Source organism: Megalopta genalis, chromosome 14 (genome assembly GCF_051020955.1).
Source record: "Megalopta genalis isolate 19385.01 chromosome 14, iyMegGena1_principal, whole genome shotgun sequence".
Lineage (NCBI taxonomy): Eukaryota > Metazoa > Arthropoda > Insecta > Hymenoptera > Halictidae > Megalopta > Megalopta genalis.
The window spans coordinates 7,893,549-7,919,683 of NC_135026.1; the positions used below are offsets into that span (position 1 = coordinate 7,893,549).

A 26,135-nucleotide genomic window follows, 5' to 3' on the forward strand; every position below is an offset into this window, starting at 1 on the left:
TATATATTATACAAACAATTGTGTAAATATTGTACCAGTGACTGTTCCTAATTTTTCTTTCCTTATTTATTATACCTAATCATTATTATTATAAACGCACAAAATCGTTAATGCGAGGATTTTCATGCGAAATAACAAATTTCAGAATCTAGACAAATGAAAGAGATTTCAATGTAAATCGGACGATCTCGTTTGAATTTACCGCGCGATGTTCTTTCTTACGGCGGAAGCAGAGAATCTAGAGGGTGACTGAACGAGAACTGACTGTAATTAACTGGGTGCAATTAATTCTTGCGCGCATGATTTGGACGGCCGGAGGAACAACGAGGAACTGGGTAAAAGAAATAACAAGACTTCTTCTCTCTTCTCCTTCAACCATTCTTTTTTCTCTCATTCTCACTGCCTCCCCACTCTCCCTCTTTCTCGTACCTAAAATATATGTATGTATATATATGTATATGTATATGTATATATGTATTTGCCTAACGTACAGCTACACAGTCGTTTTACATTGAAAAATAACTATGCTTACAGATAGTCTACGAGGAAATATTGCATATGGATGCAGTTCGTCAACATGATAGCCGTATCTTTTGTTCTCGGCTTAGGAATTTCACAAAAATATTCATCTGTCTCCCGTTTCGATTATGTTATACAATATCATGTTGCTGCTATCAGGTAACACCGTGTCCCTCACGACCATAACTGGCGACTCGTTCGCTGTCGAAGTTCAAAATACTTTCACTCGCAAGAGAACAAAGCGCGTTCTAACCTCGAAATCGTAAAATTGCAAAATAATTTGAACAAAAAGATAGAAAGAATTAGCACGTATGACTTTAAGCAAGATACATTTTTATAAATTATTTATACCAACGTCGATTGCACATCAATTTTTATTTACACATTGATCAGCGGAACTTGGGTCCTTTTTGACCCGGAGTTCCATATTTCCCATCTAGATGTTGTTTTTCTAGCAGCCGAAATTGCTCGACAAAAAGATCAGCTCTGTGATCTTAAATAAATAAATATCCTATAAAAACTCCTACAACATCAATTTTTTTTCTGATTCCCACAATTTGCACAATATATTTTCGATTTAAATCACTGTATATACTATATTCAATAATCTAACGGGCATTTTGACTATTTAATTCATAAATAATAGTAATAATAATAATAATAATAATAAAATCGATGCGTAAGAATTCGAACGGATCCAGCGATGGTTAACATTACAACAAGCCTAATCAGGATTCTTAGAACGGTGACAGCGAACGCGGAAATTGTGCGGCACTCGTCTCCGGCTTTTGATTTTCGTGCGCGCGTAACAACTTTTGATTTCATTTCGATTTTAGAATTAGCCAGTAACGCTACCCAAGTGGCGAGTCACATGAAACAATCGGAATCTGGCAGCAAGAACTGATGGTAAAGCGAGGACGTGTTACCGGCTGCTGATAAATCAGGGATTCCTGCGAGGTATTACCGACACACGGTACTATCGCTGCTCAATTAAGTCGCAAAACAAATTACCAATCCTCTCGAACGACATATCGCTTGGATCGCGACGCGCAACTGTGTAATCGATTTTCGAAGTTGGGGTTTCGATAATCGCCAGCTTACGATCGAGATTTTGAGCGACGGATGCATCACAGAGTCAGTCTGCGTCGATATGCGCAAGCTCGATCGAAGAAAATGCGTTTACAGTGAACCGAATCTACTATGCACTCCTTGAACGAGACACTGTCTTTGGATACCATTCAGTAGCTAACATGGCTGTCATAGCAATGGCTGTAAACTTCGCACGAAATCAGAACAATATCGTTATGTAAAAATAGAAAGGACGAGATTTGTTCTAGGAATTACGTCTGTCCTGAAGTTTGTCGGTTTCAATCGATTTTAATTTAATTAAGTAGAGCTTTAGGAGTGTGTCTATAAACCGACAGAAAATCAGATCAATTCATTTGATAATGGACAAATATGGGAAGCAAGATTGATGATAAAAATTATTTTTGTTACCCTCTGAAAATTTATAGATTCGAATTATCGTCGATTTACTTTGGCAGACATAGCAGTAGGAATGTCTATAAACTGACGAAAGATCAGAACAATATTTTTCGCAACGTAAAAATGCAAAAGACAAGATTGCTTACAGAAATTACTAGTGTATTTTGATCTTTGTAGATTCGAACCAACATTGATTTCATTAAGTAGACGTGACCGTAGGAATGGGTATGAACATCGCGCGAAATCAGAACAATTTCCTAACGTAAAAATATCGATGACAATGTCTCGTCGGAGGAAGACTGTAATCAACAGACTGCGGATCTTCACGCAAAATGAAAATTTATTGCATGTCACAGGAGCCGTTTAGTAACTCCCCTCTTTCTTTGACGCTTCTCGAAAATTGAAATCGTTCTCGTGATGAACGCATAAAATCCGCAGTCTAATAATCAACGATAATCGTAAGTCGAATTGGCAAGGGCTCGTTCCACGGCGTGGCGAGCCCAGTCGAAATCATATCGAAAAAAAATGAGAACTATCAAAAAGATACAACTCGAATCCATCGCGTTCCCTTTGTGCCGGAAGAAGCACCACCTGAGATGCAACACGGATGTCTCTAAAACACTTCATAACTTCATTGTATAATATATATATATGTATATGTATATACGTATGTGTGTATATATGCTATTATGTATACCTGTATATCACTGTATATATTTATAGTTCATATACATAAACAGGGTCTACGGAAACGTCCACATCGGCGGAGATTCGTTAGAAAGGCTTGCCACAAAGTCGACCTTGAACGAAGTCTCCAAGGTCGAGCCATTTCTATTGGAGACTTGCGGTGATCGTTCGAATGAGTCACGAATGACCCTCGCGAGATACGAGTAAAACCATAGGAACGATCGACCCACAGACGGCGGATCATTTTTACAACTATACTGTAGACAATGTTTACAACAATTTCGAGCATCGTTCAGCAATGTTTCAAAACACATTTTCGGAGATATTTCCTGCAGACTTAATAGTCTTTCCGTTGTCCCTAATGTAACAGCAATTTATTCCATTTAATTGCTGGAAATTGAGCGAACGATTTGAATACTCCGGGTCGAAATAGACCCGGCCACCGCTTTGCGACAGTTAACCTTTAAGTGAAGACCAAATATGTTATAGTTTGATTTGCAAAGTGATAATATGTCAAAGTCGACGTACGCCGTCAGTTGAAGGTCAACGAAACTTTGAACATTTTCTCCACGGGTCACCCACGACCCATGCTTCCGTTCGCACTTTTTATTCCCACAGCGCGTAAGACACGATCCAACAAGAAATACCGTCTGACCTTCAGAGATACGCTCGAGGCGAGTGTTGTGGTAAGTGCTTTTAACAAATCGCCAGCGACCAAAACGTTTTCGTACACCCTGTACGTGGACGCAGAACGAGCCAGTGATCGACGTGTCGATACAAGATTTTTAGAAAATTCTTCGATGTTCTCCGTTGAATGTACATGTTGCGCAACTTTGCCGGCGATTTTTCCGTTTCGATTATTCCGACCGTGAAATAGTTACCCGCTGCGTCACGGAACGACAACGGGCCTTCGGGAACGAATGTCGCCGGACCGGTGTTTCCCGGAGAATCGTGAAACGCGTTTCACCGTTTCAAGGATGTAAGCTGGTAAACGAGACGCCGTCGATTCTTCGGGATGCGTCGGATCCGATCTCCGACAGCGCTCGAATCAACGGCGGTCCTTCGATCGGTCCGCCGGTGGCCTTGAACGACAATCCTGACCCAGACGGAAACCGTGTCGATTATGTAACCGCGCGCAAAGATTCACGCAACGACCATATCGTAATTTTAGAGACGCCTCCGCTCGGTCCAGGCCAGCGGAACCATAATGTTTCGTCACTGGGACCATAACGACGATCGACCGACCCGTCCTGATAACATTGAACGCTGCCGCTCGAAAATCCTTCGTCCTCGATTCCGTCGTTGACACCATTCTTATCCCATGTATATTCCATCGAGATTTATACTCGAACGGATCAAGGTTATGGTAATGAATGAACTTTCGCTTAAGGTTTTTCAGAGATGCAAATTAGTGGCACTTCAGTTTTAGGTTAGGTCTGAAAGCGTGACTCTTGGGTCTAGTGGACAGGCGTTGACAAATATGTCAGTGTGGAACCTTTGAGATTGACCTTTAGGTCTTTAAGCAATGTTATTTAAATTACTAACGTTGAGTTTGACAGGGTTAGACAAGTAGAGAGAGCTGTAGGAATGGCTATAAACTGTCCAGAAATCTGCACATCCTTCGCAATGTAAACATACAGCTGTACCTTGAACTTTGACCAAAAATTAGAATACCATCTTTCACAATGCAAAAATACAGAAGACAAGATTTCTTATAGAAACTACTGCTATATCAAGAATTTTGTACATTCGAATTAACTCTGATTTAATTAAGTAGACATGGCCATAGGAATGGCTATAAACTGACTAAAAATCAGAACCACATCTTTCGCACTCTATAAATGCAGATGACAAGGTTTCTTATAGAAGCATTTGAACTTGTTCAAACGCTTTCAAATTCGAACGAAAATGTAAAATTCCAATTGCAAAAAATGACGCAACTCCGTTGGCCTGTAAAACTGTAAATCCTCGAAAGCAAAAGCCGAGGACATCCGAGCGACAGCGAGCAAGTACGTCTCCCTAAGTTCCATAACGAATATGTATAATATATATATGTATATATCTGTGTATATATACGTGTATATCAGAACTTTGGTTTTGTCTTTGGTCGACCAGTCGGATTTCAAAAATACTCGAAAGATCTCTCTATGGAGTACACTTTCTGGATATCTCTCGCCTTGATAAACTCTATGATCCGCGATCATTCCGTTGCGGCAAACCCTGTGCGACGCGATCATCGTACACTCCGATCGTGCTGGATACGATTAGGGATCGTGCGAGTTATATCCGGCATGATGACCGCCACTCTATATTCATGAGATCCAAGCCGTTTCGTTTCTGGCCGACCGATAACACCATGGCCACGTCAAAGGTCGTTATTGGACCATGCAAGCGCTCTAAATTATTGCTGTGAATTTCCTAAAATGTCACGTGACTCCATCGGTGACATCACGAACGAGCAGTTGAGCAGAGTCACAAGGGATGCTTCCGCGTTTGTGATTGGTCGCGTCGCGTCGGTCGACTATACTGCCATCTACCCCCACTCTGCTGAATTGCTTGCCCGTGACGTCACCGATGGACGTCGCAAGGCAATCGAAGGAATTCACGGCAACGGTGCTTAGCTTAGCTTAGACCATATATAATTATAGACACGGCTGCGGATAGTTTGCCTAAAGTCAAGACGAAGCATCTACATGACATCACAGTGAACTATCTTTCATGAGTCATTTATGTATAATTGAACACTTGGCTTTTCTGTACACGCACTATACACAAGCCATGTCCAGTAGTATATGTGGTCCAAGGTGCTGAAGATCGGGGGTCCAAGATTTCGCTACAAGATGGCGGACGGTCCCAGGATGGAGATACCAGGCGACATACATGTTACACGATGCATTGTACCATTTTCTTTTGTTTCAAGCACATTATGCGCGTTGAACAGTGCAATAATTATTTAACTTAGCCCCGTGAAATCGTTGCAACTGCAGACACAGAATTATTACCACACTACACGGAAATTAGCAGAATTTGAACAACTCAACAATTAAATAATTAAATGACTTTAAGTTGCTACTATGCGACTATGAAGACGCGAGGGAACGTTGACGTGACTCAGCGACGCTAGTTATTACGAGGCACGGCAGTTGGCGCTGTAATCGCGCGACGTTCGCATCGTGTAACATGTACGTCGCGCCGTATTCCCACCCTGGGACCCATCCGCCGTTTGGGGGCGAAAGCCAGGACCCCTGCACAAGGTAACCGATTTGCATAATTACTTTGAACGGCCGCGGCTTGGATCTCGTAAGAGTTCGTTGACGCGCTGATTCCTTTGAAGAAGTGCAGTGTATCGGCGGGAAAATTCAAACGCATCCACGGCGCAACGCGTCTCTCCTTGCAGTCTGTAGTATATCGAACGTAGAAAGGTCTAGGAAACGTGTATCAAATTGAAAATCACGACAGATCCTCAGAAACGGTGTGTATTGCTTGTGATTCGTTCGCTTCTCTCGTTACTCGCCGCGCAACGGAATGCTGCCGGATGCGACATTTAACAAACGTCTTAAATCTATCCAACTATCAACTGCGTTTCGCAGACAGTGCACGCTCGCTCGCGCGTTACACGCTGGGCTGGAGCACCTGTTTCGGCCAAAATTCAATCGTTCGAATTTCACATTCTGACAAATCGTTTTTTTTTTCGTACAATCGATTAGATGGTACGAATAATAGTTTCGAAAATTTTTCAGAAATTCTCGATGGACCGACGAAAGAATCTTTCCCCGTTTGTACGCAAATTTTGCTACAAGAAACTTAAAAACAAAATCTTGCTTTATACAAAATAGAGTTCACCTTAATTTTTTAAACTCTTGCAGTCGAAGCCATTTTTATTAGAAATATAAAATAGCTTTTCTGACCTACTGTATTTTACCTAGCGAATTCTATACCTATGAAATTGTATTCTGTGACTCACACAACAGATACAATTTTCACGGTGTTTAAAATTTAAAGAAATTTGGCAACATCGAAATTATTTTGGAACGTGATATGACAACTTTTAGTGGTGCCTTAGGGTCGCAGCCGGTGTTCGCAGAGAACTAAGCCAGATCTGGCTTTGGAGGAGTGGGGATAACGTCACAGAACCGCCGTCTGACTCCCGGCGCATGCGGCACCCATCCTCACTCCTGCGAAGACGGATCTGACACATTTCTCGTATTTCTTCACTCGACTGCAAATCGTTAAGTATTAACGCACAGTTTTGGTTTCATAATATTCTGCAGCACCGTAATCTTGAATCTTAAAATAGCGCTGAAACAGTTTTGGTCGCACGAAACCGGTTTCCAGCCCATTCGTTCACATAATACGCAATCGTTCTGCGTGTCAAACGCGGAGGTAGATTCCCATTATGGGGAATTGTGTTCCGGCGACGGTTCCCTCTCACCGGAAACGTTCATTTGTGCGCGCCTTTGTCGTGGCACACGATGTGCACCAGCCTCAGATTCTTTGCCGTGAACAGATTGTCGTAAAGCTCGAGAATGTCCTCATCTTTCGCCACTCCCTGCGACAACAGCTGCAACAGTTGCGGCACCAGGGTCCTTGACCTCTCGATCCTGGAAATTCGATCATCTGTAGACTCTTCACAGCTTCGAAAATCGAAAAATTTTCTTTAGGGGACCAAAATTTGTCGGCTTTTTATGGTACATTCCCGTAGAGATTGACGAGAAAACGCCGGAAGTGCGAGCGCCAATGTGCGGAACTCGTTGGTTCAAAAGTTAAACGTATCCGAAGTTGACGAATTTTCAGCGTTTTTGAGAGATTAGCACGCCGTGATATTGGTACATAATTAATTCACAGACGTAATTTAGTGGGCGGCGGCATGGCTAGATGGCAGTACGGACATGGAAAATCGACCATTTTCGGATGTTTACACAAAAAGTGTTCAGTATAAAGAGATGTTTTAGGTAGTATCAATAATTTTTTTATTGACATAATGGTGAATGATATTTCAAGGTCAACTTGATTTTTTAAAATGGGACCATACATTTTTTTAGTCATATTACGATAGCTGGTTTCCGAATCCAATATTGAATTATTTCTTTCAAATAATCATAAATTAGAAGCAATTAAATTTGCAACGTGCTAGAATTTTGTGGTTCTGGGTTACACGTGCCGCCATCTAGTGGCGTCACTTGTTGATCAACGCGTCGCCCATTACCGTTTCTAGGCTGAGTGCGTAACAATATAGCGGCGGCTCTCGACACCGCTCATTGGGCGACATTTGGAAACGATCAACGTAGCGGTGCGCTTACCTATCAAAAACGCCGAAAATTCGCCAGCTTTGGATACGTATAACGATTGAACCAATGAGTTCCGCACTTTGAAACTTGCATTTTCTGTGTTTCCTCGTTAACATCTACGAAAATATACCACGCAAAGTCGATAAATTTTGGTCCCCTAAAGAAAACTTTAACTTTAACTTTATTGCAAAATGAAATGTGTGTGTGTGTGTGTTTTTGACGCAGTCATACAGGGTGAACAAAACAAATTCACTTTGAACATTCTACTTGATTTTTATAACGTGGAAAGGTGTGAAAGTGAGACAATTCCTAGTTCGAGCAGGCAAATGCTATGATTAGACTGCAGGTTTTATACAGTTTTGACAAAAATGATTAGGTCAAATACGAAGCTACAGAGACATTGAAAGAATTTTAGAATACCTTCACGTTATGTAACACAAGTCATTAGAACAGGAAAGACTCTTTTATCAGATCAACTTATGCAATTTTTATTTTGCACAGAAATCCACGGACTGGTTATGGTAGACAGAAAACTTCCCTATGTCGTTAAAATTAAACTCACACGAACAAAAATGGAGCTTTCAACCTGATATGTTTACTGTGGTCTTTGTACATGCGGTTTTCACACAAAAAAATAACTGTTTTCAATAATGAAATGTAAGTTGGAAAATTATTGTATTTTGAAAATTTAATCTAAACAATTACTGGTACTTGGTCTTCAGCCAAGTGCCTCCTTCGTATCAAATAGTGACTTTAGCACTTCAGCTACCGCTGACAAGCGGAAGAAGATCAACAATATCAAAGGTCTTGCAAGTCTCTGAGAAGCATTCTTACTTGTGGTCGAAGTTCCATGTAGAGAACAGAACGAGCTCCTCCCTGGACCTATAGGGGTTAATCCTGTGTCTATCCCCGTAGGCACAGATGTCGGCGTTCCAGACGCCGCTGCACCTGAACTCGCCTTTGCGATCGCATATGGCGACGCACGGTTGCCTCTCCTTCGTCCTGATCACGTACGGACAGTCATCCTGAGCCTCCTCCTCCTCGGACCTCGAGTTCAGCTTGGCCTTCTTCTTGGCGGCGCCGTCCACGCAGGACGCGTCCGTCGTCCCGAACAGCCGGAAGTACGCGCTGTCCTCGAGCTGGCTCAACCGGCAGGGACAGTGCTCGTAGCAAGTAGCGGAGTCTCTTTCGTCGACGTTGCCAGCTGACTCGATCGCCGCTCGCGTCCGATCGAAATAGTGGCCGAAGTAGTGGTCCTGCTTCAGCTGCATCTTGAAGAACGTTATGGCGTACAGTAGCTGCTTCCTCGCTCGATGGTCGTTCGCGAACGTCTCCGACGATTTGATCTGATCGATCGTCTTGTACAGGTACCCTCGTATCCTGTCCTGACATCTGCGGTGCATGTACGCCTCCTGTGGAGCAACGATCATGTCAGAGTGGATATCGCCCTCTGAATATCTGCATAATCTTCTCCTGGAGTTGTGAGCACAGTGAACGGGGTGTCCTGGATCTGATGTCACGAGGGTGACGAGGTGATTCCTGAGGCGATTCGAAGCAATTTTTTCCTTTGCGAAAATTTCCTACGTCTCCTCGTTTACGAGTTATTGTTGAAAAACGCGGGCCAATCAGAGAACAAGTGCGGCCGGCGTGCTCCGCCCTCGCCGCCATTGTCGCGGCGCGCTTGCTGGCGCGTGAGCCGTGCTCGCTCTCTGATTGGTCCGGGTTTTTCGATGATAACTCGTTAACGGTGCCTCGTAGAAAATTTTCGCAAAGGAGAAAGTTGCTTCGAATCACCTGAGGAATCACCTCTTGTCAGGAGTAACGTCAGTTCTACGACACTCGATATACAATAGCGAATTTTATACGATATATCAAGGATACAATTAAATTAGTATGGCGCGTGACTTTGTCGCGAATAAATCAGATTTAAAACGTAACAATAATAATAATTGTGATTTGTGAACCCGAAGAAATACAACAATAGTATGCCAGTCATAGTATATCTTTTGATTTGGAGTGCAAACAAAAAATATATTAAAGACGATATATCAGTTTTCCCACTTTGAATTTTGCACTTTTCACAACACGCTCAAATTTAGCATAAAAATACAAGAATACCGATTTCTATAAAAATCATATATAGGATGATGAAATTTCGATCAATTTTTTTGAGATATTGCACCATCGCAAAATAGCGGTTGGTTTACCAAAAAAGCTTGTTTACCAAAATACAATTATCGCACATTTTAGTAGACGGTAAACATCGCGCGACGTTTACCAATTTCGGATCCGGGAATATTCGAGTGGAAATTTTTCCTGCCTGGTGGCGGCAGTCGCTCTGATCCGGACGATGATCGTAAGAACGAAAGAGGGTCGAACGTGGGAAGGCAGGCCGCGTATGTCACCGGCAAAGCCACCAAGCTGATCCGTTCCTTAGGGACGAGGATGTTTGGTATTAGGGCCAGAGATATATCGAACGGAAGACCAGACGAAGGACCCGCGGAAAACAGGGATTTCCTGATGGAGATGGAAGGATTACCATGATCGAGGAATATCTCAGCCGCATCCATCATTTTTCGACCATCGTGCGTAAGACCCTCCGCTGATAAACCGGGATGAAAGTTATGGCACACAATCTTCCCTGATCTATGCCACACAATGTTTTCCTGAAAATACTCTCGTCGAAAGGAAAATAATCTGCCGTTAGGCTCGGTGCGTTCGAGTAAGGGCTTTTCGAGATCGAAGACTGGAGTTATAGGTTTTTTGTGTATACTAATTTACTGTATATTATTTATAATAACATATAATATATAATATATATATTTTTATATAATAATATATAGTTTATTGTACAAGCGAGAAATGAGGGGTTCCTGAGGTCATTTGAAGCAACTTTTTCCTTTACAAAAATTTTCTCCAAGCCATCGTTAACGAGTTATTAACGAAAAGACACTGACCAATGAGAAGCGAGATTAGTTGACGCGAGGCGACCGAGCCAATGAGCGGAACTGGGCTTCGTGCGCTCGTTGGCTCGGTCGCCCAGCGCTAGCCGAGCTTGCCACTCATTGGTCAGACTTTTTCGTTAATAACTCGTTAATGACGCCATGGAGAAAATTATTGCAAAGGAAAAAGTTACTTCAAATGACCTCAGGAATCCCTCATTTCTTGCTCGTACAATAATTTTGGAACACCCTGTATTGACGTTCCAAGAGCGAAGCGTGCAGTAATGCTCGCTTAAATTCGAGGAATTCGAACGAGTACAACGTTTCGTAATTAGGGAAGGTAACACGGTTGTTCGGTGGTTCTATAAAGCGACGAGATTATGGTTGTGTAATAATTTCGTTGGCGAAGCAGACTGTATAAAAGCTTATAGGTTATAGAGCAGAAGTACGGTTGGGCTGATGCTTCGATAATTAAACGGCATACCTTTAAAATGCAAAATGCAAATACAAAATATAAAATGCAACATGAAAATCCGAAGTGTAAAATTCAAATGCAAAATATAAAATGCAAAATTGAAATGCCAGGTGTAAAGGATAAAATGCGAGTAGAAAATAAAAAGTCGGAAATGAGAAGTGCAGAATGTATAATGTGATATGCGTAGAGAGAAGTGCAGGATGCAAAATGAAAAATGCGAAAAGACGAGTGCAAAATGCAAAATAGAAAGAGCTGAATGAAAAAACAAAATGGAAAATGTAAAACGAGAAATGGAGTGAAAAGTGAAAAGTGAAAAGTGAGAAAAGAAAAAAGAAAAATGAGAAATGAGAAATAAAAAATGATAAATGAAAAATGAAAAATGAAAAGTGAAAAATGAAAAATGAAAAACGAGAACTGGAAAATAGAAAATAAAAATGATTATATGAAAAATGAAATATGAGAAATAAAGAAAGAAAAAGGAAAAAAGAAAAATGAAAAATGAAGAACGAAAAATCAAAAATGAGAAATGGAAAATGAAAAATGCAAGATAATTATAGCTTGCAAAATGTATTAACTAATTATATAAAGATGGGGACACTTCACTCGCTGAGATGTTCTTGAATTCAATTCTTATAACTAATAAATCCGCAATAATTTGTAACTGGACCCAATCAAAACCTAACCTAAATCCAACTTAGATCTAACCAAAAGTTAATTCCAACTTCAAAACACAAAAACACTTGTCGCCATGGAAAGTGAAGTCGAAAATAGAAAACAATGAAACAGCACACGCGAGATCAGTGGAACAGCTCCGATCGAAATTATGGTTTCTGTATTCCGCCGTGGTGTCGTCCCGCGAGGACTCTAATCCTAACCAAAAATATTAGCCGAGGCAAGCCGCGATTACTCGAGCACGTTGCTGGAGTTTGCGTAATCTAACGACGACGTTATTGAAACGTTGGCTAAGAGAATGCCATCCAAGATCTCGGGGAAGTGTTATGATTAAGTTACTCCCAGTAAGTAAAGGACATGCATCGATTAATTTCCTGCAGGCCCTCACTCACCAAGGCCATCGGGCGCCTTATTAACAGCTTCTCAGCATTTGTGATAGAAATAATAACAGGTCACGTTATTATTAGAGCGCGGTGTAAAGCAAAAATATGTAAAGTACATGCAAAGTAAAAATTGCTTGCATTAATTACAAGACACAGAAGCCATGTAGACATTAATTTCATTGCTTAATTATTTTAATAATATCGACATTAATGCAATAGTATTTTCAAACTCCTCGGATGTGGTTTTGCATTTGATTTTCCGAGTTTTCTCATAAATTAATCAAATCCGCGGTCTAGTTGTTACAAGCTGTCCCAAAAGTTACTCAAAATCGGGAAATGAGGGTTTCCTGATGCCATTGAGAGGCAAGCCCGGCTGGGCGGCCGTGCCAACGAGCGGTCGAAGCCCAGTTCCGCCGATTGGCTCGCCCGACCAGCTGATCTCGCCTCTCATTGGTCGGTGTCTTTTCGTTAATAGCTCGTTAACTATGCCTCGCAGAAAATTTTTGCAAAGGAAAAAGTTACTTCAAACGATCTCAGGAATAAAATGCATTTCTTCAAAAAATTAAAAAAAAATAAAGCAAGTAAACTCATTGTTACTATGCATTCTTCTAGTAAAACAATTGATCTTTGGAATGCTTTAAGCTAGAATTATGGAGGTCGTTTGATATTTTGTTATTTTGTCCTAAACGAAACTGTACTTTAAGGTATCTCCAGCACTTTAAGGTTATAACAACACCGACATTGTCGCGTGGCGTCTGAATATAAAACCGGCCCGATGTTCGCGAGCAGATTCATTCTTGATTGCGTCAGCCGCACGCGAGCGGCGCAGCATTCACAGTGTCAAGCGGGTCGGCGGAGCCTAGCTATTCTAACTGAAGTATAGCGCGGTTTAATGAGGCCGAATCTGTCCGGCGTCGTCCAATACTGCTCGGGCTAATTAACGTTAGACCGCCTCCACTTTAATCTCGCCGGGTTGCCATTTATCCCGCGTCAAGTTTCACCGGGGAATCTCGACCCCACGGGGTCTAAGGGCGCCACGGAATAATTAATTAGTCCGTTATCGGTGTCTCAGCGCGCGATCGCGTTCACGCCGATCCTCTCGGCGCCTTGCGTCGTGTCTACCGTAAGTTCGTGGATCAATCGAGCCGCCGGTAATTCGTTGGAACTTTCTTTTTCATTCGGGACGCTTCGACACGATTTCGATGACATTTAATCGCCCGCCGGAACGGCGTTCGATTGACACCCGGGACTAGGTTTATTTTAATTTCACCCCTTCGCAGAGGTGCTACCCTTACGCGCCCCTTATTATTATTCCGTACGACCTCGTAACTTTTTGCGAAGGAGCTAATAAAAATTGTGATTCGACGTTTTAATTGCATTTCTTCGTTGACATGCAGCTTGGAGATTCTCCGCGGATTAATTATGCCGGAAGAGATTGCTGAATTAATTAACGCCTGATTTAAACGTCCAATTTGTGTCGAAATGTTGTTCGAAATTAGTTTAGAAATTTGTGTATCAGTGCGAAGTTGGTGCATAATTGAAAATGAAGATTCGGTAATTATAAATATTTTATGTATAGTACAATAATTATAAATAATTATGAAATAAAATACAGATCGATGTAGTATCTTAATGCGTTATGGAATAAATTAATAAAATACTATTATCAACAAATAAAAACAAAAAAAATTAATTTTAAAATCTAATTTAAATTTAATTTTAATTTTTAATTAAAGTCAAAGAATGAATTTAGCCAATTCCTATTCTGCATGAAAATCTGCAGATTGGTAGTTGATTTTTAAAAAATATCGTAGCTGCTAAACGATACCAGTATAATAAATAAAAAGAAGCCTAAATAACAGTGAACGAACCAGGTCGAAATACGAATCTAACGTCGCCGTAAAATCTAATGTAAATTGTCGGTAAGATTAAGTATACCACGGTCGATTAAAGCATTCTGTTCCGGTTTTATCGGTCGCAGCTGAGAAGCGCGAGTTTGCACAAAGATCCCCAGCCCGACGATAACACTGGTGACACACTGCATGCCTTCTGTCACGGTTCGCACAGCGTGCTTATCAGGCTCGCCGCGTATTTCGCGTGACAGCGAGACCCACACAGAGCAAAGGATGTCAGCGTGTCACGTCGCCGCGATTGTTCCGGCATTTCTGGCTCGAGGAAATGCAGCGGCGTTGAACCGTCCGGCCCTATTCAACCGATTTGTCCACGGCAGACTAGTTTTTATTCACGATGCCGAAGTTATAAAATATTAGACGACCAAATTTCCCGGCATTTCGAGCATTTCAGCCCGCGTAAGATCGAACGTAGATCCAACACCAGCTTTTAAAGGCAACGTAAAAATTCTGCAAAATATTTTTGATCAGAATAATGATCCTAAAGTGATCCTGAGTGATTTTAAAATCGCGAAATATATCTCTTTGTTAGAAAAGCAGTATTTTGTTTATCATAACAATTGACCCCTCGCATCAATAATTGTTTTACTTGGACAATTTTTCACACTATGATAAACTCACCTTGGTGGTGTAGTTCGTCTCCAAACCAAAAAACCACTCCGGATGTTCGTCCCTGCTGCTGAACACGATCTTCGAGTCGTCCTTATTCAGCGCATTATTCAGAATCGCGACCTTTGCCTTAAGGTTCTCCGTGAGGAACTCGGACGCCTTATCGCCAGCAGTCAGGAAATCGATGTTGACGCGCCTCAAGGTGTCGTAAAGAAGGTCCGCGTCTGTAAGCAAACGTCGGATCTTGAGAAACTGTGCTGGAACTTGAACTATCAAGCTCTCAGATACATTGTCTTTATCTCCGCTTCTTTCTCCCTATTTCTTCCAGCCCCAACATGCCACTTCCTGGCTCTCCCCAACTCTGTGCGTTCCATCACGAACATCCCTGGATCTCCCTAACGCCACGCATCTCTCCGCGGCTCTCCCTGGCTCTCCTCAAAATGTCCAGTCTTTCCCGGGGTCTCCCTAAGATTTCCGATCCCTCCCTGTCTCTCCTTAAAATTTTTGGTCTCTCTTTGGCTCTCTCTAAGATTTTCGGACTCTCCCTGGCTCTTCCTAACGCTACGTGTCTCTCTACAGCTCTCCTGGTTTTCCTAAGAATTCCGGTCTCTTCCTGGCTCTGCCTAAAATTTGCGGTCTCTCTCTAGCTCTCCCTGGCTCTCCCTAACGCTACACGTCCCTCCGCGGCTCTCCCACGCTCTCCCTAAGTTTTTCAGTCTTTCCCTGGCTCTCCCTAACGCTGCACGTCTCTTTGCGGCTCACCCTAAGTTTTTCTGTCTCTTCCTGGCTCTCCCTAAGATTCCAGCTCTCTCTCCCTCTCTCTCTCTGGCACTCCCCAAGATTTTTGGTCTCTTCCTGATTCATCCTAAGATTTTCGGATTCTCCCTGACTGTCCCTAACGTGATACGTTTCTGTGCATCTCTCCCTGGTTCTCTCAAAGTTTTTTGGTCTCTCCCTAGCTCTCTCGGGGATTTTCAGACTGTTACTAGCCCCCTCTCAGATTTTCGAAATCACCCTAGATCTCCCTAGCGCTACACGTCCCTCCGCGAACTCCCTGGTTCTCCCTAAAACTTCCCGTATCTCTCTGACTCTTCCTAAGTTTCTCAAACTCTCCCTGGCTCTCCCTAACGCTATACGTCTCTCTACTGCTCTCCCTAGCTCTACCTGTGATTTTCAGACTCTTCCTGTCTCTCCCTAGCTCTCCCAAAGTTTTTGGTCTCTTCCTGCCTCTCCCAGAGATTTTCAGGTTCTTCCTGGCTCTACCTAACGCTACGTGTCTCCCCGGTCTCTCCCTGGCTCTCCCCAAGATTCCCGGTCTCTCCCTGGCTCTCCCCAAGATTTTTGGTCTCTCCCTGGCACTACCTAAGTTTTTCAACCTCTCCTTGGCTCTCCCTGAGATTTTCAGACTCTTCCTGGCTCTTCCTAACGCTACGTGTCTCTCCGCAGCTCTCCCTGGCTCTCCCCAAGATTCCCGGTCTCTCCCTGGCTCTCCCCAAGATTCCCGGTCTCTCCCTGGCTCTCCCCAAGATGTTTGGTCTCTCACTGACTCTCCCTAAGTTTTTCAACCTCTCTCTGGCTCTCCCTGAGATTTTCAGACTCTTCCTGGTTCTTCCTAACGCTACGTGTCTCTCCGCGGCTCTCCCTGGCTCTCCCCAAGATTCCCGGTCTCTCCCTGGCTCTCCCCAAGATGTTTGATCTCTCCCTGACTCGCCCTAAGTTTTTCAACCTCTCCCTGCCTCTCCCTGAGATTTTCAGACTCTTTCTGGCTCTTCCTAACGCTACGTGTCTCTCCGCGGCTCTCCCTGGCTCTCCCCAAGATTCCCGGTCTCTCCCTGGCTCTCCCCAAGATTTTTGGTCTCTCCCTGGTTCTCCCTAAGTTTTTCAGCCTCTCTCTGGCTCTCCCTGAGATTTTCAGACTCTTTCTGGCTCTTCCTAACGCTACGTGTCTCTCCGCGGCTCTCCCTGGCTCTCCTCAAGATTCCTGGTCTCTCCCTGGCTCTCCCCAAGATTTTTGGTCTCTGATTGGCTCTCCCTAAGTTTTTCAGCCTCTCCCTGGCTCTCCCTGAGATTTTCAGACTCTTCCTGGCTCTGCCTAACGCTACGTGTCTCTCCGCGGCTCTTCCTGGCTCTCCCTAGGATTTCTGGTTTCTCCGTGGCCCTCCCTGAGATTTTCAGACTCTAATTGGCTCTCCCTAGTTTTACGCGTCTCTCCGCAGCTCTCCCTGTCTCCCCTGAGGTTTTGTATTCTCTCCTCGCTCTCCCGAACTCTACACGTTCCTCCTACAAATCTTCCGACTCATCTTGATGTGACCACAATTTTGCATCGATATAATAATTGATACTGAGAAAAGTCGGAACGACAATTTTAACATGCATAAAAACTTGCATTCTTCTAATAACAGTGAATTATACTCACCGCTTAGAACCTTCTCCCCAGGTTTCTGCACGATCAACGTAGTCTGCGCCTCCAGAGTATAAAAATATTCCTCGTCGATCTGGGATCCATCCAGTAGGAAAACATTGACTTCGGCGAGGTCATTGGTCACCTGGCCATTATCAAGATATTATTTCCATCGTTCCTGCCCGTCCCGTAATTTCATCTCTACCGTTTTGAGCACCGCGAAAAACTCGCAACAAATACACATGTGGTCGAACATTAAGCACACACACGAACCATCGTGTCCGCGAAATGTCAATGCCTGACCCGGCAAATACAGTGGCGAGAATTCATGTGAGCACCGAACGATCGTGGAGGATATTTTTTCGAAATTGCTTTCACTGTTGTCCTTGCACGTAAATGGAACAAGCGGCGGCCGTTTGCCCACTTTGATACGGCAAATTGATGCTGTTCGATCGGCGCTACTTGATCCTGGACGAGGTTTCCGAGAGTTAGAATTCCCCGAACACCGCTCTTTGAATAATTAATCGCAATCAAACGGCTGGACCACGGTCGTTGGATTGACCTGTATTAAGAAGCACGCTCCCGGCAGGAACAAATCGAGTGGGACCGCGCGCACATAACCGCAATCAATTCTCCGGTATCGCAGTTTTGCGGTGGATACAACCCTGGCTGGTAATCGCGTATCGCAACGCGTCCCCCGTGCAAAAAGGGACGATAGTGAGTGGGCGAACGAGGGAGAGAAAGAAAGAGGGAAAAAGAGAGAGAGAGAGAGTGTAAGAGAGGAAGAGGGGAAAGGGGAGAGAGAGAAAAAGAGTGAAAAATAGAGAGATAGAGAAACAGCGCGGGGCGTAGGAGTGAGGCAAAGAGAGAGAGAGAGAGAGAGAGAGAGAGAAAGAGAGAAAGAGGGAGAGAGAAAGAAAGAAATCGAAAAGATGTTGGCTCTGGTTCCAGCCGATTCACAGTGATCTGGGAATTCGCTTGCTGTGATTTAAATTATTTTAGCTTTGTTTCAAAGTTTAATGCTTTAACATACAATATTATTAGGTTGACAGGAAAGTAATTTCGGTATTTCAATGCGAAATAAAACTCCATTTTTTCTGTACAAGAAATGAACTTTATTCGGTCAAATATTTTCCATTCTGTTCGATGACCTTTTGCCGTCTTTCTGGTAACTTCATGATTCCGCGCTCATAAAACTTCTGGTCCTTATCAGTGAAAAATTCATTCAAGTGCGATGTTGAGGTTATCGTTATTATTAAAATTTTTACCATTTAAAAAGTTTTGTAAACTTCGAAATAAATGCTAATCCGATGGTGCAGGATCGGGGTTATACGGAGGATGCGACATCACTCCCCAACCAAGCTCCAATAATTTTGAACGCGTTGCTAAAGATGTGCGAGGCCGCGCATTGAGGTGTTGGAACAGGATTCCTTTGCGATTTGCCAATTCTGGCCTTTTCACTTTGATTGCTTCCTCCAATTTCATATGTTGTTGGCAGTAAACATCCGAATCGATCGTTTGTTCGCTTGGAAGCAGCTCAAAATACACAACACCTCTTTTTAGTCCCACCAAATTGACAGCATGATCTTTTTCTGACGCATTTCGGCTTTCGATATGGTTTGTGCTGGTTCATGACGCTTGGACCATGACCTTTTTCGATTAATGTTATTGTAAACGATCCATTTTTCATAACCAGTGATAATTCGTTTCAAAAAGGGATCGATTGCGTTACGTTTAAATTGCGTATCGCAAATGCTGATTCGTTCTGTTAAGTGAATTTCTTTCAATTCATGCGGGATCCAATTATCGAGCTTTTTAACAAGTCCAAGACATCTTATGTGATATTCAATTGTTGCGCGCGATACATTTAACCTTATTGCAATCTCTCGTACAGTTATACGACGATTCGATTCAATTATGGCTTTGATTTTGTCATCGTCAACTTCAGAAGGTCGTTCAGAACGTTGGTCATCTTTGAGTGAAAAATCTTCAGAACGAAATTTTTTCAACCAATTCTGACACGCGCGTTCTGCTAAGCAATCGACGCCATAAACTTCACATATCTCTTTGCGAGCCTCCGCCGCTTTCTTGCCTATATGAAAATAAGAAAGCAAAATATGTCGAAAATGTTCATTTTTGCACTTTATGTTAAAATTAACAGCAAACTATCAGTTGTAGACAAAACTACACGGAATTTGTTTCTATAGTAACCTAAACGAGTCAATTACCAAAGCTGAAGACAAAAAAATTATAACCTTAACAAAAGAATGACAATGCAAACATAACGCCATTTATTGGTGCAAATCAAAATTACTTTCTTGCCAACCGAATATTAATTCAAAAATATATACAGGCTCATTCTATGTGAAACAAATCAGTTTTGTACCTCGATATCAATGATTTTGATAATATTGAAATATATTGTAGTCCGTATACAATTAGGTGGAGGGAGGCGGTGGTAAGTTATTAATTTTCTAATTTCGAAATTATTTAAGAATTACAACCCCCAAAAGTTTCCAGTTTTCCTTGATTTATACGGAAATTGCCTTCACGTTCGAATTTATGTCTTCGAAACTATGAAAGATACGAAGCTGCGATTTTCTTCTGGCGACCTTGAAGGATATACATGCCTGAAAAAATTTTGTCCCAAGAAATAACAGTATCTTGTTTTATCTAAAAAAAAAATCAAATTATTTCCGCTTTGAAAATTTCATCCGCGACATTCATTCGAAAGCCTGCCAAAAATACGTTCGTCTTCTGCGGGCTCCTCTCCTTTCACCATTCCAATTTCTCAATTCGCTCGCAGAAGACCAACTGTATTTTCCTCAAATTCACGCTAAATTAGCTTCACGACGACATCCACTGTTCGACCAATGACCAACGATTGAAGAGAACTGCGCCCAAGAGAACATTCGAAGTACAAACGCGCGCGCCTGCCCTCTTTAAACAAGCGTCCTGATCAATAAACAAAGAAGGCACGTAACAGTGCAAATTCGAAACTATTGGGTTGGCAAGAAAGTAACTTCAGTTTGCACCAAGAGATAGCGTTATGTTTGCATTGTTAAGGTTATAATTTTTTTGTCTTGTAGTCTGTGTAGTTTTGTTTACAACTGATAGTTTGCTGTCAATTTTAACGTGTAGTGCAAAAATAAACATTTTCGACACATTTTACGTTTTTATTCTCATAAAGGCAAGCAAGCGGCCGAGGCTCGCAAAGAGATATGAGAAGTTTATGGCGTCGATTGCTTAACAGAACACGCGTGTCAGAATTGGTTGAAAAAATTTCGTTCTGAAGATTTTTCACTCAAAGATGACCAACGTTCTGAACGACCTTCTGAAGTTGACGATGACAAAATCGAAGCCATAATTGAATCGAATCGTCGTATTGCAATAAGGTTAAATGCATCGCACGCAACAATTGAATATCACATAAGATGTTTTGGACTTGTTAAAAAGTTCGATAATTGGATCCCGCATGAATTGAAAGAAATTCACTTAACAGAACGAATCAGCATTTGCGATACGCAATTTAAACGTAACGCAATCGATCCCTTTTTGAAACGAATTATCACTGGTTATGAAAAATGGATCGTTTACAATAACATTAATCGAAAAAGGTCATGGTCCAAGCGTGATGAACCAGCACAAACCATATCGAAAGCCGAATTGCGTCAGAAAAAGATCATGCTGTCAATTTGGTGGGACTAAAAGAGGTGTTGTGTATTTTGAGCTGCTTCCAAGCGAACAAACGATCGATTCGGATGTTTACTGCCAACAACATATGAAATGGGAGGAAGCAATCAAAGTGAAAAGGCCAGAATTGGCAAATCGCAAAGGAATCCTGTTCCAACACCTCAATGCGCGGCCTCGCACATCTTTAGCAACGCGTTCAAAATTATTGGAGCTTGGTTGGGGAGTGATGTCGCATCCTCTATGTAACCCCGATCCTGCACCATCGGATTAGCATTTATTTCGAAGTTTACAAAACTTTTTAAATGGTAAAAATTTTAATAATAACGATAACCTCAACATCGCACTTGAATGAATTTTTCACTGATGAGGTCCAGAAGTTTTATGAGCGCGGAATCATGAAGTTACCAGAAAGACGGCAAAAGGTCATCGAAAAGAATGGAAAATATTTGACCGAATAAAGTTCATTTCTTGTACAGAAAAAATGGAGTTTTATTTCGCATTGAAATACCGAAATTACTTTCCTGCCAAACCAATATAAATCCTAGCAGATAGACCGATGCGACGAAAATCGAACGTTGGCCGCGAGTTGCCAGAACGGCGTGCGGAGGTTTGACCGGCGTCGGACCAGCGGAGACGGACAGGCGACCTTGACATTGAGGCTGCTCCTTGCCCGTGGCCCGGCTGGTTCGATAGAGCTGCACGGTGGTGCTGCAGGCGAACGCGATCCAGCCCCAAGGTCGCGTCCCAACCGGATCAACGGTGGCCGCGCGCGGAGCACTCGCAACGAACGCCCCCGCCGTTCGCCTAAAGCCCTGCTGATCCCCCGGGATCATCCTCCCCCGCGGTCGGGCAATTAGCCGAGCGTGCTCCACGGACCACTTCCGGCGCTCCCAGGATCCTGGATCGCGGTAATCCCCGGACCGACCTCTTCCGGATCTGTTTGCGCGAGCGGCGCCGCGCCGCGGCGCGGTTAGGACAGGCGCAACGCGCCGGGGAACTAGACTCTTCAGGGTTACGCCGCGATCAGGGTTACACACGTGCCATCCACACATACGTAGACACACACAGAGCGATCGGACTCGTGTACTGCCGGGTCGAGCCAGCGTTCTGACACACTTGGGCACCGAAGAACCGTCGGATACGGATTTTACGACGCCTCCCGCTTGCCAAGACTTGTCCCGGCACGGGATTCCGCGACCGCGGATCTTTAGGGTATCATGCAAATCGCTGCTCTGGTTCACTACTGAGACGCAGTGGCGTGCATAATTCGAGATTCAAATATTTCTGTTTTATATTATTCCTAATATGCAGGATATTCCAAAATTATATTATTTTTGGGAAATGACGGTAGTGAGGGGTTCCTGAGGTCATTTGGAGTAACTTTTTCCTTTACAAAAATTTTCTCCGAGCCATCGTTAACGAGTTATTAACGGAAAGACTCTGACCAATGAGAGGCGAGATTAGTTGGCCCGAGGCAGTCAAGCCAATGAGCGGAACTGGGTTTCGTGGGCTTAGTGGCTCGGCCAGCGAAGCGTGCCTCTTATTGGTCAGCGCTTTTCGTTGATAACTCGTAAACAAAGCCGTGGATCGCATTTTTGCTAAGGAAAAAGTTACTTGAAATGATCTCAGGTACCTGTCATTTTCCGGAAGTAACGTAATTTTGGGACATCCTGTATAATATTACTGTTATATGTCGCTTTACAATTTTTCTATAAAATCAATAGATAATTAGAGAATATTATTAATTAATTATGGTAGACAATAATAACAGAATAATGAAAAAAGGAGCGGAATGATAAAGTAATAAAAATAGATTGATAGTAGAGAATTATTCTAGGCTGGTAGTTTTTACTGAAGCACCCTGTAGATATATAGATATTTTGTAGGCCCTGTAAATATTTTGGTAACCTGTAGATATATACAAATTTAATATTTTGTTAAGGTCATTTTTTAAATATACAGGACGACTCTGCTAAAAAGTAACTTGTATACTTTTTATGTATATTTGAACAAAAACCAAGCAAGAAAACTGTATTTGGATAATAGAAAATAAAATGTTGGATAATAGAAATATACGAATATCACATATCGTTAAGTTTTTGTTTGAACATCACTAAAATCGTAAAAAGTTTGTGTCTATAATTCTTCACACACACATATATATATATGCCTAAATAATAAAGTTTAAAGAAAAATACATTTAAAGTTCTATTTTCCCAATAATAATTTCGTTTTCGAAACTAATGAAATATTATTTTTACGAAATTTTGTCCTAATGCATATTGAAAATAGAATAAATGTAAATATAAATAAATACGACAGAAAAGAAAACTATATAAATATAAATATTTTAACACACTATCTACGCTATTTAAAAAAGCATTCGATGTTTCCAAAACTGACAATAAGATGATTCTGACAACAATTATATAACGAAATAAAAAAGAATTAAAGTTTTTAAAAAGGTATTAATATCTCTTCAAAGAGTGATATAAGGTAGCGTTAAGCGATCAAAAATGTGGACGGTCAAGGATATGCGGTACAGTGTTATGGTAGCAGACAACCGGACCGGGACCTTTGGAATGCGCGATAGCCTAAGAAGAGTAAACGAGGATCGCGCGAGCGCGAAGAGGCTGGAAAGGGACCGTTGATTTCGTGAATGAAACACGGCTGTGTTTCCCGGGGATTTTCCGCGGGGGTTCTCACAGTTCGAGGAACAATCGCCGACGAAACAGCGGGGCGTGTTACAATTTTCGCCGGGCCGGCTGTATGGATCAGCTGCGAGGCTTTTATGACCCAGTTTCGGGCGGACAACTTTTATTAGAACATGTAAAAGCAACGCCGGCACCGCGATACGGGTTTTTGCGGATCGGTCGAGAACGCTCGACGCCCTTCGAGCACGAGGATCGATCGATCGCTTACACCGGGTGGGACGCGTGTGCAAACGCTCTCGGGAGGCACAGGCTCGCCATGGGCCGGGAGGCTCCCGAAAGCGGTCAGAAGTCCCGTTTCCTATGTACAGTCGGTGGAAAAAGGTGACCATAATTTTCGTTCATTTTTAATAACTATTAGCACGGCTGCGCAATATGCATTTCATTAGAAAAATAATTTGATCAAATCTTTCTGTCACATGATGACGACCAAAACATGTAAACCCTACAGAAATCAGCTGAGGCGATTCCTTGGACAAATTGAAGCAACTTTTTCCTTTGCGAAAATGTCCTCCGAGGCTTCGTTAACGAGTTATTAACGAAAAACGCGAGCCAATCAGCGCTCGCGTACAGTTCCGCACTCGCTCTCTGATTGGTCCGCGTTCTCCGTTAAATATCTCGTAAACGACGCCTCGGACGCAATTTTCGCAAAGGAAAAAGTTGCTTCAAATCACCTGCGGAGTCTGCCCTTTCAAGGACTTACACAATTTTGCTGATTTCTTGTTAAATTGTTGCACATTCGTTGCAAATTAATTATTGACGGTCTTATTGCAACGAGTTCCTAATCGATCAGTTCGCGTTTGTTATAGATTAGTCGGTGGTAAATTGTGAAAAATCGCAAAGTAGGGCAGAAGTATGCGATTTCAATCGGGAAATATTTGTTGCCACTTTTAGGTGCTTTCCGCGGCACGGCGAGGCTTTGAGACGGTATCGATTGCTAGATATTGATGTTACACTCACGTTCAGCTTGGCGCACGCTTTCCGCTTCAACTCTTGCAGGCTCCTGCAGGCCACGCCGAACTTCCTCGTGCGGCTCACGTCGGTGACCTTGTAGCCCTTCAGCTGAAACAATCGCCGGAGCTTTGTGTCAGAGGGTAAACTCGGCCATCGGTGTGTAATCGCGTCCGCCACGGAACACGCTTCGGTCTTACGCGCGTTCACGTTCACGGAACTTCGCCGTTCGACGGAGTTTCGGTAGGTATTTAGTTTGTGCGAATAATGCACGATCGATTATTTATTACGAAACTATTAAAACGAGTCTGCAACGACCGAATATTCGAAAATAATTTCATTCTGATCATTTTCAAATGAATACACTTTTTTCGAGAATCTGTACAATTTGTGTCTCGATTTTTAATCGGGCATTTTCCCAAAATTAACAAAGCATTTTATGCTACAGGTAAACATATTTATAACGTTTTTATATGCATTTATAAAAACAACGTTCGCGAGCAGAATTTTTCGAAAATAATACTTTAACCTTGAAAATGTCCATGTGTCTATATGGCTCTAATTTCGCATGGAGCTTCTTACATGGAGCTTTTTACATAAGAATAATATTTGTAAGAAAGAGATGTTAGGTTATGTCGAAAATTTCGTGAAGTATGTATTTGTTTAACATCGTGTAAGGAAACAGAAATGATCGACTTAGAGAGGTAATCGTTTTGAAAGAGAAATCTCCAACTGAAGCAAACTTATTGTTTTCTTTATACAGGGTGGGTCACTTGACTTGCACAACTCGAATAACTTTTAAATTATACTTTTCACAAGAGAAGTTATTAAATATTAATTTTCTTATATAATCAGAGATGTTTAAGTTTTCAAGATCGACTTCTAAACAACGATTTCAAGTGATTTGATTTAAATAATTATTTGAGGTATGCAACTTACGTGAGTCACCCTATATAGCACTACGACAGACTCGATACGATATTTAGTAACGATGAAATAACAGAAACAAAACAATATTTGGCAACGATAAATTAACAGAAACGAAACAACATTAAGTAACAATAAAATAGCAGAATCGAAATAATGTTTACCAGCAAACTGTTTTCATACTGTAAAATAATTTAATTAAAGACAATGGATACTGTAGTCGAAATAAAATGGGACAGAGTATAGATGTTTCTGTCAATATAAAGAGACAAGGAGGCGGCTGGCACAGTCGGTTGACAATTCCATTGAGATCCGAATGGAACGGAAAGCCGAGGTTACAAGGAGAGATTCCTAGGCGTGACACTTACTTTTTGATGAGATTTTGCACGGAGGTAGAGCTCGTGAAACTGAACCTAATGATACCCGAATTTGGTTGCAGACGGCTTATAGTTTTTGAGATATTTAATGTTAAAGTTGTTAAT

At 42.2% G+C, this 26,135-nt stretch overlaps 1 protein-coding gene across 1 annotated transcript in view; it reads right to left on the reverse strand.

Annotated features, from left to right (window-relative positions):
* Nucleotides 1-354: 354 nt before the first annotated feature.
* Nucleotides 355-26,135, reverse strand: part of Drep4 (DNA fragmentation factor-related protein 4) — a 36,826-nt gene continuing 11,045 nt past the window's right edge. Inside the window, exons 2-6 of the mRNA XM_033479397.2 lie at nucleotides 24,736-24,837; nucleotides 17,387-17,516; nucleotides 14,983-15,194; nucleotides 8,814-9,391; nucleotides 355-7,292 (exon numbers count right to left, since the gene is read on the reverse strand). Coding sequence (XP_033335288.2) covers nucleotides 7,133-7,292; nucleotides 8,814-9,391; nucleotides 14,983-15,194; nucleotides 17,387-17,516; nucleotides 24,736-24,837 — 1,182 coding nt within the window. The 3' untranslated portion in view covers nucleotides 355-7,132. The remainder of the gene's footprint in view (nucleotides 7,293-8,813; nucleotides 9,392-14,982; nucleotides 15,195-17,386; nucleotides 17,517-24,735; nucleotides 24,838-26,135) is intronic.